This window comes from Typopeltis vanoorti, chromosome 11 (assembly GCF_054136105.1).
Source record: "Typopeltis vanoorti isolate ZY-2024b chromosome 11, IOZ_Tvanoo_1.0, whole genome shotgun sequence".
NCBI lineage: Eukaryota > Metazoa > Arthropoda > Arachnida > Uropygi > Thelyphonidae > Typopeltis > Typopeltis vanoorti.
The window spans coordinates 21,041,772-21,055,619 of record NC_143559.1 but is presented as its reverse complement, the minus strand read 5'-3'; the positions used below and the strand labels follow the sequence as shown (position 1 = coordinate 21,055,619).

Here is a 13,848-nt window from a genome sequence, read left to right as displayed (position 1 = left end):
TTGATTACTAACCCTAAAAACAATGTATTTTAGAATGAATAACTCATTCCAACTCATTCACAATATGTGTGTGTGTGTGTGTGTGTGTGTGTGTGTGTGTGTGTGTGTGTGTGTGTGTGTGTGTGTGTGTGTGTATATATATATATATATATACACACACATATATACATATATATATACATACACACACAGATAGATAGACAGTTTCAAAAACAAGTTAAGAACATAATGAGTTCGAAGTATATACTGCATACTGAAGCTTGTGCTTTGCTGCAGAAAACATTTTAATTGGACTACAAAAAAATATTCAGTAACAGTGAATATTAACTGCCAGTATTTTTGTATCATTGAAGACGGAATTAGTTATTCTGAAATATATTTATTTAATGTTTTGAATTAATAATAGTAATAAAGGAATAACAACAAATCAAGGATGTCATCAAAGCAGCCACTCCCCCCCCCCCCCACACACACACAATTTTTTTTTTTTTGCGATTTCACTAAATTGTTATGAAATCTTGAGTTGGTAGGTAAACCAGTTGTTTTCAGTGGCTGAACAGATAGCATGTTTCCAGAATGCTATCTGTTCATCCAACATTCATAACACAGATATTTGCAAGTCTATAGCTTATAGATAAATTTATTTTCCTAATGAAAAAAAAGAAAGAAAGAAAAAAACACTGTTTTTTATCTCTTTATTATCTTTTTTATCTTCAACAGTGATTCTAGATTTAACTAATAGAACACCCACATTATTAGATGCACAATAAGTTTTACAACTTTTTTTTATTATTACGGAGGGCACCTACTCTGCAATTCTGTCCACTCAATCCGCCAACTACAACAAACTGCAACGATCATCATCAACACCAACGCCATCTACCGCTCACCACTACCACCACTATTATTATTTTCACAGACAATCACAAACATCCATGCCCATGGCGGGATTTGAACCAGCAGCCTTTTGACTGGAGAACGGATATGTTAACCATTCAAAAGGCTGCTGGTTCAAAATATAAAAAAATAACTATTGAACATTAGTCAAGTGATGTGACTTACAGAAGTGCCCATCGCATTATACAATTTTACCTTACTTTTTTTTTTGTATCCATTCATGGTGTTTCTCAAAAGTAACAGCAGTGGCTGAGTACCATAGAGAATTGCTACTTTAATGATTAACATTAATAGCAGCAACTCTCTACAGTACTTAAAGAGTCACTGATATTACTCTTGAGATACATCATGCAGCACTACAAAAATTAAGAATGGAATAAAATCTAATATCTTTACCTTTTACACTTTCCAGCATTGCAATCCAAGATTGATCTTTTAAATTTGTTTTATCATTTTCCATTATAATTTCAGCAGTATATTCTTTTCTGAAATCAAAGCAAATTAAGTTAATATACATTTCACAACCTGTAGTGTTTTAATAATGACAAAATTTTATATTTTTATGCAATTGACATTAATACTCATAAGGAATGATAACCCTACTGATAATGTTGTAATCAGAACAAGACTTACAACATATTAAAGAGATTACAGTAAATTTCAATTTATTTAATTGTATATTATATTCCAAACACTTGCTTTATAAGACAGAAATCTTCAACATTCAAGCGAAGCATGTAATAATTAATACCTGCTAAAAAAAGATGAAAAGAGCCTGTGTAGCTCAGTGGATGTGGCATTTGCACACCACGGCACTTGACTGCACAAAGGAAGACTTGGTTTCGAGTCTAGTCGGCGACTAGAGGAAATTTTTCTAAGCCTTTTTTCGACCGGTTCCCGAGTTAGTCGATCTCTGGCATGGGCAAGCGGGTTTTTTCTCCTGGAAACTCCAGTTTTTCGTTCCTTAAACTCAAGAAAATCGACCTAGAACCCACATTATTTCAGACATTAAATATATTGTGTTAGGGACCACAAGATGGCAGCACTTGGTGAGCCATTCTCTTCACTGTGTGCTGCTTAATTAGCAATAGCCTTGGGCCAGCTATCTCTGATTGGGTACCAGTTGAGATTGAACTGCCCACTCAGTCTCCAAAAGTTAGATGGGGATAAAAACGGCCTCGCAAAACTCCCTATATATGGGAATAAAAAGGCATTAGCTGATTTTTTTTTAAAAAAAGATGAAAATCATATTTTTTAAGCTAATGTTAATTTCCAGACAATTTTATTTGTGAACAGTAACTTATCTTATTACGGTATAAACTATGCCATTTTTTAAAATTGCAAAACACAGAAAATATATATTAATTCAGCACAATACTTGATAATTAGAACTGGCAACATTGGAGAACAACCCATGCATAAATCTATGCATCTTAATAATACCACGTAGCATCTTAATAATACCATGTTTCTCACAAAAAAGTAAGAAATTATTTCATAATTTTTTAAACAGTTTATTTGTTTGTTAATGTTAATATTTCATTTGATCAGGTTTTTAAATAGCAACAACTACTATGGATTATTAGAAATATTTCAAGAGACCCACACTGGAATTAATAGTGGTGTTGAATAGTAAATATTGCTAAGTGCAAAGTTATGTGTAAAATATTCAGCAGCCTTGATGTTAATAAGGCTGTGGGAACTGGATCACCATGAGAATAAGCAAAAGAGATAACAGTGCCCTTAACTTGGTTGTTCAACAAAAATCAACAGGATTTTATTTTGATTTGATTTTTAAAGTGCAAAGACATCAAAGGTCATACTGTGCCAGGAACTGGTTACACCAGTATATATAGTACACAGTTAGGAGGATAATCACAAACATCCATGCCCTTGGCAGGATTCAAACCAGCAACCTCTTGGCTGGAGAGCTAACCACTCAGCCAACTAGGCTGGCTCTGGCAACAGGAACAGTCCCAGAAGAGTGGAAAGAAGGAAAAATAGTGCAACTGTATAAGGGATTGGGTATCCTTATCACCCAAGTCAGTCCTGTAGTGTCAAACTACAGACAGTTTGTACATCAAGCATAGTGAAGATATTAGAGATAGAACATAAATCTGGAGTGATCAACACAAAAATCTTTCAAGAGAGCAACATGGGTTTGTTAAGGTGGGGGGGGGGGTCATGTGTGAAAGGAGATATTCAGTTGTTTGCTCATGATGCTAAATTAGGAAGCTCAATGCAAAACACAACAAAACACAAGAAGTTCTGATGTGTTGTTGTTGTTAGAAGAGGATTTAAATATGTTGGTGCTTTGGGCAGCCCAATAAGAAAACTAAGAGACCCATGGATATCAGATGCAACATGGGAACTAATGAAAAGAAGGCGGTTGGAAAAACAAAGAGACACAGGGACTGAAGAATACAAGAGATTACATAGAGAAATCAGAAGAGTCATCAAGCAGGAAAAGGAAAAGTTCTATACTAATAAATGTGAAGAAATAGAGTTCCAGATGAGAGGGCATAATTATAAAAGGATGTTTTATTTAGTTCGTGACTTAAAGCACAAGTTTAAGCCTAAATTGAATGTCATCAAAGACAGGAATGGATCATTACTAACAGAAGAGTTGGAAATTAAAAACAGATGGAAAGAATACTGTGAGGAACTGTACAGCAGAGTGGATAAAGAAAATGTGGAGTCCTCCCACCAAGAAAATTTTGATTTGGAACCTCCTCCACTTAGGCATGAAGTTGAAAGAGCAGTTAAGCAGCTCAACAGAAATAAGGCCCCAGGTGCAGATGAAATCCCAGCAGAGTTAATTAAGGCCACAGGGGATGGAGGGATAAGAGTGTTTCATAAACTGATTACAAGGATATGGGAGACAGGATCATGGCCTAGAGACTGGAAGATGTCAGTTTTCATACCACCACACAAGAAAGGTGATATGAAGGCATGCAAGAATTATAGAACTATTAGTTTGATATCTCATGCAAGCAAAATTTTATTAAAGATCATGCTAAATAGGATTGAGGCCAAAGTTGAGGCAGAGATGCCCGAGGAACAAGCAGGTTTTAGGAAAGGTAGGGGCACCAGAGATCAGATCCTTTGCCTTAGACAGATCATAGAAAAATATAAAGAATTCAGACTCCCTCTGGTAATGTGTTTCTTAGATTACTCTAAAGCTTTTGACTGTGTTGAGCATGTGAAACTGTGGGAAGTAATGAAAAGAATGGGTTTTCCTCAACACACTATCAGGTTGATAGCCAACTTGTATAAGGAGCAAGAAGCCACAGTAAGAACAGGTGTTGGATTGACCGACTGGCTTCAAGTTGGAAAAGGAGTTAGACAGGGATGTTTACTTTCTCCTCACTTGTTTAGTATATATGCAGAGGACATCATGCGTGAAGCATTGGATGAGCTCAGGACAGGAATTACGATAGGAGATAGATTGATCAGTAATCTGAGGTACGCTGATGATACAATACTCCTTTGTAATGACATGGAAGAACTAGGACTAATTCTTGACAAAGTTAACAAGATCAGTAATAACAGAGGACTTCAACTCAATTCTAGCAAGGCAAAGATCATGGTTCTCAAAGGAAAAACAAACAGAGAAGCTCTTGAGAAACAAGTGTATCTTAATGGAGAAAGAATTGAGGAAGTCAGCAAGTTTGAGTACCTGGGATCCATTATTAATGTGAAGAATTGCTGTTCAGAAGATGTCAGAAAAAGGTTAGGAATGGCTAAAACAACAGTCAGAGACCTGTCTAAAATCTGGAAGCATGGATCTATCTCCATGAGAACAAAGTTGAGGATTTCAGATGCAGTTGTTTTTCCAACAGCGACTTATGGATGCGAGACTTGGAACCTAAAGAAGTCAGATAAGAAACGGGTATCTGCTTTTGAGATGTGGTTTTACAGAAGACAGTTGAGGATATCACATACTGAAAGGCGTACAAATGAATGGGTGTTAGAAAAGATTAGTAGAACTTTAAGGCTCCTTAAGGATATTGACAGAAGAAAATTAAAATATTTTGGACACATAGAAAGGATGGAAGGAGGACTTCTCAGAACAGTAATAGAAGGTAAAGTTCCTGGAAAAAGAGGCATGGGTAGACCATCAATGAGATGGATGGATGGCATGTGTGGAGTGACTGATCTTCGGAGAGTTCAGGTTGCCAGAAAAGTAAACAACAGGACTACATGGGGAGGCCTGGTGTGGAACATCACCGAGCATCGGAGTGACCATACGGCATCTTTATATGCCCAGTGAACATAGAGAGAGAGGTGCTTTGGGCTGAAGAAAAGGGCTACAATTTCAATATTGCTAAGTGTAAAGATATGTAATTTGACCAGAGAAGATGGAATGGGGTTTACCATATTGGAGGAGGTGCAGCAGGCAAGGGATCTGGAGATTCCTGGTGGATAGGAAACTGAAGTTCAGGGAACACAAGTATTATATTTCTTGTGGTCTGCAAGTGTTCAAGCTCTCACAATGATTCTTCAGACATTATGGAGGCTTGAAGTAATACTAATATTGCTGGAAATGTTATATACCTTATCTCATATAGTTTTTATAACTATATTTTTTGTGTTGGATGGAATGTTGTATGGAGGTATCTCTTCATGTGTGTTGTGTGTATGGGTGTTGATTTTCTACATATGCTGGCCACTGAATTGGAAACCTTTATGCCGATGTACGTAAACGTCACTTATTGCAACATATATGCAAAATACTTGTCACGTGTGTCACCAAGTATTCTAGGCAACTATTTAAGATTGCTGCTGGTCAGTAATCATCAATAGTGTTGATCACAATGGGAAGAACAAAGCATCTTTCAGAGTTTGATAAAGGGCTTATTGTGGGTGTGCATCTGACTGGAGCCATGATTTTGAAAACAACAGAGCTGACTGGTTTCTCAAAAGGTGAGACATCGTGGGTGTTTAATCAGTGAAAAAATAACCCACATTGCTTGTCTAAGAGGTGTAACTGTGGTCCTAAGGCCATCTGTCAGGAACGAGATCAAGAAGGCTTATGTGGACAAAGAGAACTTCCCATGTGCCGAAATTGACTGAAACATTTAATAAAGGCTGTTGCCAACCCATATCTCATTGAACCATATGATGGGAATTGAAGAGGATCAGTATTGGCCATCGCATGCCTATATGGAAACCACTGTATCAAATAAGAGTTTCTAATTCAGTAGTTGGTATGTGTGTATATAATAAATGGCTGAAGATATCCATTCAGAGATCTCTAGGAGTGCATTTAAGAAAGGACAGAGAATAAAGAATAAAGGAAATAAATGAGGTACTGACAGACCCAGTAGTATCTAGAGGTTTATGGTATCAGTGAAACATAGTAGACAGAAGATGATATTCTGAAAGGACAGAAGTAGAAAGATATAGCATACTACAGGAGGGTGAGAAGAGAAACAGCTGATGGTAGTGCAGCATTAATCAGAGAGTTATGATCTCCTGAGGGTAAAATCAGAAGAGAAATAATTATTGGCTCAGAAAATGTATGACTCAAAGAATAAACAAGCAGGATAGGCTATATAGTGGGATTTGTAGGCCAGAGTGATGAATAGGAAAAGTTCAGGAAAATTAGTTTAGCAAGTGCAAAAAAAAAGATATCACTATAGTAAATTGTAACTACAGTAGTACAGACTGGACAAAGGAAATAAAATATAGTGAAAAGGAAACATTTTATTATTTTTATTAATTTTAGGAATTCTTGAAGGATATCTTTCTTACAAACCATGTAGTGCAGAAAAGAAGACAAATGGAGGAATTCAAAATCAAGATTTTTCATTTAGTTGCAATGTCAGAGGATATGACTGCAAGTGAGATGTTATCCTTTTCCCTATTTGGTGATAGTGATTACACAGTGTGGGCTTGGAGGAGAAGGTTTAAAGGCTCGTGGAGAGAGGAGTTTATGTGAAATTACAAGGCAGGTGATTCGAACAGACTAAGAAACCAGGCTGAAGCAGCACCATGGATGCAAGAATTTATTTGAAGACAGAGATCACTAGTTCATGGGCGCTAGTAAAGAAGTACTTGCTTGAAAAGGAATGGCAAATTACCTTTTCTCAATCATGTTATACAAAGAGATGCAGGGTAAAATGGATGATTAGGGAACTCAAGCTAGAAATGTAATTATTATTGCATGGACATCTCCATGCAGTCCTAAAACTCAAGGGAGACCCAAACTATCAACATAATATCTATCCTATCTCTCCTTGAACCATTAACAGACCAATCACTCATGTTGTTTAATTTTGACAGTATATATCAGAACACAGAATTATAAGTAAATAATTATTTATTAACTTATTGTTGATATTTTTCTGGTGTTATAACCAGCATCTTCAGAGCACAAAAATACGGTCTGTCACAGTACATGAGACTACAACAACATGGTAGTTTAACAAAACTGTAGCAACAATTTTTGGAAGCAATTTTGCTGTTACTCCCAAACAAGTTCCAAAAGCTAAAATAATGGCATCCGTCGAATGGGGAGCACACGACCTGCCTCCAGCAATAGCCAATAACATACGTTTAGATGTGGCCAACATCCTAATCAAGTCTAAGCCTCCCAGAAATAATTCCCTCATAAGGAAATCATTGCTCTAAAAGAGTTACATAATAATAACCATATTATCATAGCAAAAGCATACAAAGGGAATGAAACCGTGGTGATGGACACAACAGAATATGAAAACAAAATGCACACACTTTTACAAGATGAGTCAACATACAAAATTATAGATTGCAATCCCACCAACACACAAAAGAATAAGGTGCGTAAATTACTGAAAAAAAGTCACTTCCTGGCCCAAAGAAACAGTAAACAAATTCAAACCCTTCCATGTTAAAACACCCAGGATATATGGAGTACCAAAAATTCACAAACAAGGTACACCCTTAAGCCCTATTGTAGATAGTATAAATAGTCCCACATACAAACTGGCTAGACATTTAGCCACGCTACTAGCCACTCTCACAAACAATTCTCCCTCCTTTGTCAAAAATTCTGCCCACCTAAAAAGTATTTTAGAACACCATACCTTAAAAAGCTCAGACTTAATGGTGAGCTTTGATATCACCTCACTATTCACAAATGTACCACTAATTGAAACCATTAATCTGCTAAAGTCCCACTTTCCCCTGATACATTTGCCGGCTTGGTTGGCTGAGTGGTTAGCGTATTCGCTCTCCAGCCAAAAGGCTGCGGATTCGAATCCCACCGTGGGCATGGATGTTTGTGATTGTCTGTGAAAATAATAGTGGTGATGGTGGACAGTAGATGGCATTGGTATAGATGAGGCGGTTTGTGGATGAGGTTGAGTGGTGGAGATGGAGAGTTGTAGAGTAGGTGCCCTTACTCGATGAGTCTTCGGACTCCCTGGAGGTGTCAAATAATAATAATAATATTTGAACTATTTAAATTCACAATACGTGCAAGATATTTCACATGGAAAGGGAAAATATACAAACAATTAGATGGGATGGGTAGCTATGGGCTTCCCCCTTACCCAACTTCTACATAGAACACCTGGAAAAACTAGCTATCAATACAGCCACTCTCAAACCAACACTCTGGCTGTGCTATGTTGACAATGTGCTTGCTATTTGGCCACATGGCCCAGTCACATTGGATACATTCTTAGCGCATTTAAACAGCCAACATCCAAAAATCCACTTTACAATGGAACTGGAAGCTAACAACTGCCCTTCCTGGATACACTAATCACACATCTTTCAGATGGTTCCTTATTATTCTCAGTTTTTAGAAAACCCACACATACAGAGAGATATTTACACAAACGATCACACCATCACCCTTCTCAACAGTATGGTATCTTAAAAACATTAACCCACAGAGCGAGAGCAATCTGTCCCAATGACAATGCTCTTGCTGCTGAACTGGCTCACTTACACAACACCTTCTTGGCCAATGGCTATAATCCCCATAAGATAATAAAAAAGACTAAATGATCCTAAGAAACCCTTTCCACTATCCACCATGGAGAACTATAATAAAAGTAACCATCCCATACATTAAAGGCACATTGGAAAAGATATCTATAATTCTCAATAAACATCAACTATGCACTGTATTCAGACCGTGTGTCAAATTAGCAACTGTTATCCATTCATCCAAGGACAGCATCTCTCCTTTATCACATCCAGGAGTCTACGAAGTACCCTGCACGTGTGATCAAGCCTACTATGGTCAAACAGGAAGAACTGTGGACATCTGCTTCAGTGAACATAAAAGATACATCTGGCACTACCACTATGGCAAGTCAGGCATAGCAGACCATGCTTTGGATACCCCCTGCACAAAGGATCAACTGGAAGAAAACAAAAGTACTGCACAGAAGCTTTTACAAGTCAGAGAGATTGTTCTTAGAAGCAACAGAAGCTTTGAAATACACTCCGAATCTCAACAAATATGGCTGTATAAATTTGCCTAAGATTTGGGAGACAGTCATCTTTAGACATAACTAGTACCTGCTTTCTCTCTCTGTTTTTTAGGACTTTAGTCTTTGTGTTGTTGTAGTCTCACATACAAACTGTGTTTTTGTGCTCTGAAGATGCTGGTTATAACACCAGCGAAATATCAGCAATAAGTCAATAAACAATTATTTACTTATAATTCTGTGTTCTGATATATATATATATACACATACATATATATACCGTCAAAATTAAACAATATGTACAACAAATACATAAGCCTTTCTACACATTTGAAGACCAATCACTCACAAATGACTCAGACAACCCATTCCATCTATTCATCACTCTCAAGTGCAAAATCTCGTTCTTACACCCTTGCTAACTAAACTCCTACCCAACTTCCAGGGATGACTCCTGTTCTTCCCCTCTAGCCAAGTGCTGAAATATTTCCTTTGTATTAATCCTACAACATCCTTTAAGTAACTTAAATGTCTCTATCATATCCCCCCTTTTTTGCCTATCAACAAACTTTTGCAGCCCATAAACCCTCAATCTATCCTCAGAGAAAATTTTGAAAACATTCATCATGATCACACACCTCTGGATCCTTTCCACCATTTCCTCGTGCCCAGACCTGAGTACCACAGTAATTTAGATGTGGTCATATCAATGCTTTATAAAGAGGAATGATAACTAAATAAGCCTGTAAGTTACCCTGGCTACTTTAGCAATATGCCCTCTAAAATTCAACTATATCTACAACTAACCCAAAGTACCTAGTTTCATCAAGTAGTTTTTAAATCTTGATAAGGGTTATTTGTTTCATTACATCCCCCAAATGGTTTTAATCTTATGTCCTAATTTCTTATTTACCAGGAATCCTATACCTGCTATGGTGAACCCGAGTCGATTATTCTGTAATCTCCACTCCAGAAATGTCACCGCCTGACCATCTTACCTCACTATAAGAACATCAATGTTAAATTGATGGCCTGAGAAGCCCCGTGATTATTTCCTCTCAGTCCTCCAACTGTCAGGAGAACTGGTTTCCCTTACTTGGTAAGTGAAACCAGCTTCCATGCTAAGTAGTCTTGTGAAAATAAGGTGGTGGTTCCCGTTTCCTTCCTCCTCGCAGTGATGTAGCCATTAAGACTTCCATTGCCCATGCCAACATTTGTCTGGTCATGAGCCTTGCTAAATTATTCTTCAACCTCAGTCCAGTACTGATAGCACTGCTGCTCACTACTAGAGCAAATGCATTTGTGGTGACACTGACTCACCATGACAAAGTGCTCTCCTAGGGTTTTTGCAAGTTTTTACAAATAGTTTTTGCATACTATTGAGTAGAATAGAATGCAGTGGAAGAATCTTATTAAGATGGCATCAGACACATACGGCCATTGAACCCATGGTTGTTGTTGTTGAAGTTGAGCAGAGCTGCCGACTCTGTTCCCCCACACCTTGATGGCAACTACCTTTCAGTCTATGTCTCCAAAGTTAGTCCCTATAACAATTACTTCACTTGCACTCATTGTACTAATCTGCTGATTTGTGTCTTCCACATTATTCCTACACTCCATGGTCAATGGCAGCAACTATTTTGTCCTATAACTGTAGCCTCAATCTCTCACCAGATTGACTCAAAAGAACTGTCATCTGACCAACTAACTCCTACTCTTGTTAGCTGCAATTCATCATCTCTACCTCATCCCCTGTCCTGTCTACTCTATCCTTCCCGAAAATACTAAATCCATTACATTCTATTCCTGTAACTATGTCATCTATAGTTAGCCAAGTCTGACTAAATGGAAGTTATGGAAAAAGACATAAAGAGAGGTGTAGAGAGTAGTTACATGGAATTCAATGTTGCAAAGTGTAAAGTTTTGAGATTTCGTAAGCAATGATGGAATGCAAAGTATACACTTCATGGGGAAACTCTGAAGGAAGTAGAGGAGATGAGAGATCTAGGAGTAATGGTGGACAAAGACTTGAAATTCAGGGGCCACATTGCACAAGTGTGAAGACATAACATCAGATAATGGCAATGATGATGAGGAGGACCCTGAAATGTAAAAATAGAGATGTCATTGTATGAGGCCTTGATCAAGCCTCATATGGATTACTGTGCACAGATTTGGTCACCAGGTTTTCATGGTAATGACAATATGTTGGAAAGAGTCCAGAGAAGATTCACAAAGGTGGTCTGTGGTCTTTGGAATGTGGAGTATAAGGACAGATTGAGAGAATGTAAGTTGCAAAGCCTTGTGAATAGGAGGAGGAGGGGGATATAATTGAGACACTTAAGCTAGTCAAGGGTTGTTATCACGTTGACATGGAAGAGATTTTTCACAGAATGGGAGATATAGAATAAGAGGCCATTGCTGGAAACTGTATAAGGAGGGTGCAGTTGGAAAAGGGAACAATTACTCAGTGATACTGCTGAACTTTGCAAAGGTGTTCGAGAGGATTCGACATAGTACACTGTTCCACAAACTGGAATAGACAGAAATGGATATGAAGCTGGTGATTTGGATAACAGGTGGTTGGACAGATAATAAAAAATTCTGTGCATTGGAAAGGAAAGGGATGTCAAGTCTGAGAGAAGGCAGGTGAATAGTGATATGCCACAGGGCTCAATACTTAGTCAAATGCTATTTAATTTATGCATCAATGATATAAGAAATCTTTTAAGGGAAAATATTTGGTTGTTGTCAAAGATGCAAAGCTGAGAATAGCAACAGTCAATGAAGATGATGTAGAGATCCTGCAGGATAACAAAGAGAATTGGCAATATGGGTCAAGGATAATGGTTAAATTGTTAAATATTGAGTCACAATGTTGTTTAACATGGCAAAGTGTAAGGTCATTCACTTTGGGATGTATAAATCATAGACTGTATGCTACATTGATGGAACTGAACTGCACTAAATTACTGACGTCAAGTATTTGGGAGGTGATTGCAGATAGAGAGTTGAAGTTAAGAGAGCATATTGCAAAGGTGGCCAAAATAGTACATGAGATTACTTGGTCATTAAAGAACAGATAAAGTAGAAATAAGGATGTTATTAATCCTCTTTATAAGATTTTAAGAAGGATACATCTGATCTCCTGTATTATGTGGGGATCAAGACATGGTGAAGAGGATATAGAGGTGAGCGACCAAGATTGTGGCAGGTTTGTGTTTTTCTTTGAGAACAAAGTGAAAGTCTGTAGGCTTCAAATAGCTGAAAGGTGAATAAGAGGAGAAACAATAGAAGCATAAGTTATTAAAGGGGGTTTTATGGGATTAGCAACAAAGACTTTCTTCAGTTCATGACAGGAAAGAAGAGAACAAGGATCACCAATGGAAATTGTATAAGAATGAAGTTAGCAAGTGTGTTAGGATTAGATGCTTGCTTAGAGTGGTTGTAAGAAGCATATTTGAGTGCTTTGATGGTGAATGAGTTCAAGGAGTGGTATGATTGGTATTGTGTGAAAAATGATTAAACTGGATCTCCCACAATCAATCTTTGACTCCGTGGAGTGCACAAAAAAAATAATAGTAAAAAGTAGAAAACAGAATCTATATGGAGCCTATCTATATCAAGAAATTCTTGAGTTCCCCAAGGGAAACTCATGGATTTCTTGCATGATTGAACCAAAAGAAAGAGAAATGACTGATGAAGAATGATCATGATGGATGGAAAGCATTAAGAGATCTACGTACTGATGACTTAGTATAGCTATTTAAATGATCCCATTATCAGTATACTTCATTCTGGTGAAACAATCTTTTTTTTAGGGGGGGGGGGGGTGACTGTGTGAGAGAGATAAGGAAGGTTGAGGAAATCTCAATAAATGAAATTTCACAATGTGTTATAAGGGAGCATGGAAAGAAACTGATGAATTTAATAAGACCAGTTTCTTCAGGAGCAGTTCAGATTTTGTAAAAAAAAACAGTGAGGACAGTGAGGATTCATGCATAGAATTTAGCAGACGAGGATAATGTTTATAGAAGTCAGCATGGATTTATTAAGAGGAGCTCTTGGTTCAGCAATCTAGTCATTTTCGCAATGAAGTAACAGGAATAATTGATGAGGTTTGGCACATACTGTAGATTTTCTGGATTTTACAAAAGCATTTGATGGGTTGATATTTAAGTCACAATGTGGGTTTAGTATCAAAGAGTTGTATATTACATAGCAGTATCAAATAGAAGGATGGTTCCAAGTGGGATTCCACAGTACCGGACCATAACTGTTGAACTTTTATACCAATGATATTGTTACCAGAATGCAACTAAATATTTAACCATTTACAAATGATGCAAAGCTAGAGAGTCATTAGCCAGAAAAAATATGAGAATAATAGTTTAACATAGTTATGTGTAAGTGATTGAATTTTTGAATTCCACAGATTACTTAAATCTACATAAAGAGAGAACATGAAACTGTATTGGAGGAGACAAGCAAACTTGCAGTGACAGTAGACAGAAATATGAAA

General features: G+C 37.2%; 1 protein-coding gene across 1 annotated transcript in view; it reads right to left on the bottom strand.

The window, feature by feature from the left end:
• LOC150101360 (ATP-binding cassette sub-family A member 17-like) overlaps positions 1–13,848 on the bottom strand; it is a 198,198-nt gene that overhangs the window by 94,706 nt on the left and 89,644 nt on the right. Inside the window, exon 9 of the mRNA XM_090400780.1 lies at positions 1,294–1,382. Within this exon, the coding sequence (XP_090256906.1) occupies positions 1,294–1,382 (89 nt within the window). The remainder of the gene's footprint in view (positions 1–1,293; positions 1,383–13,848) is intronic.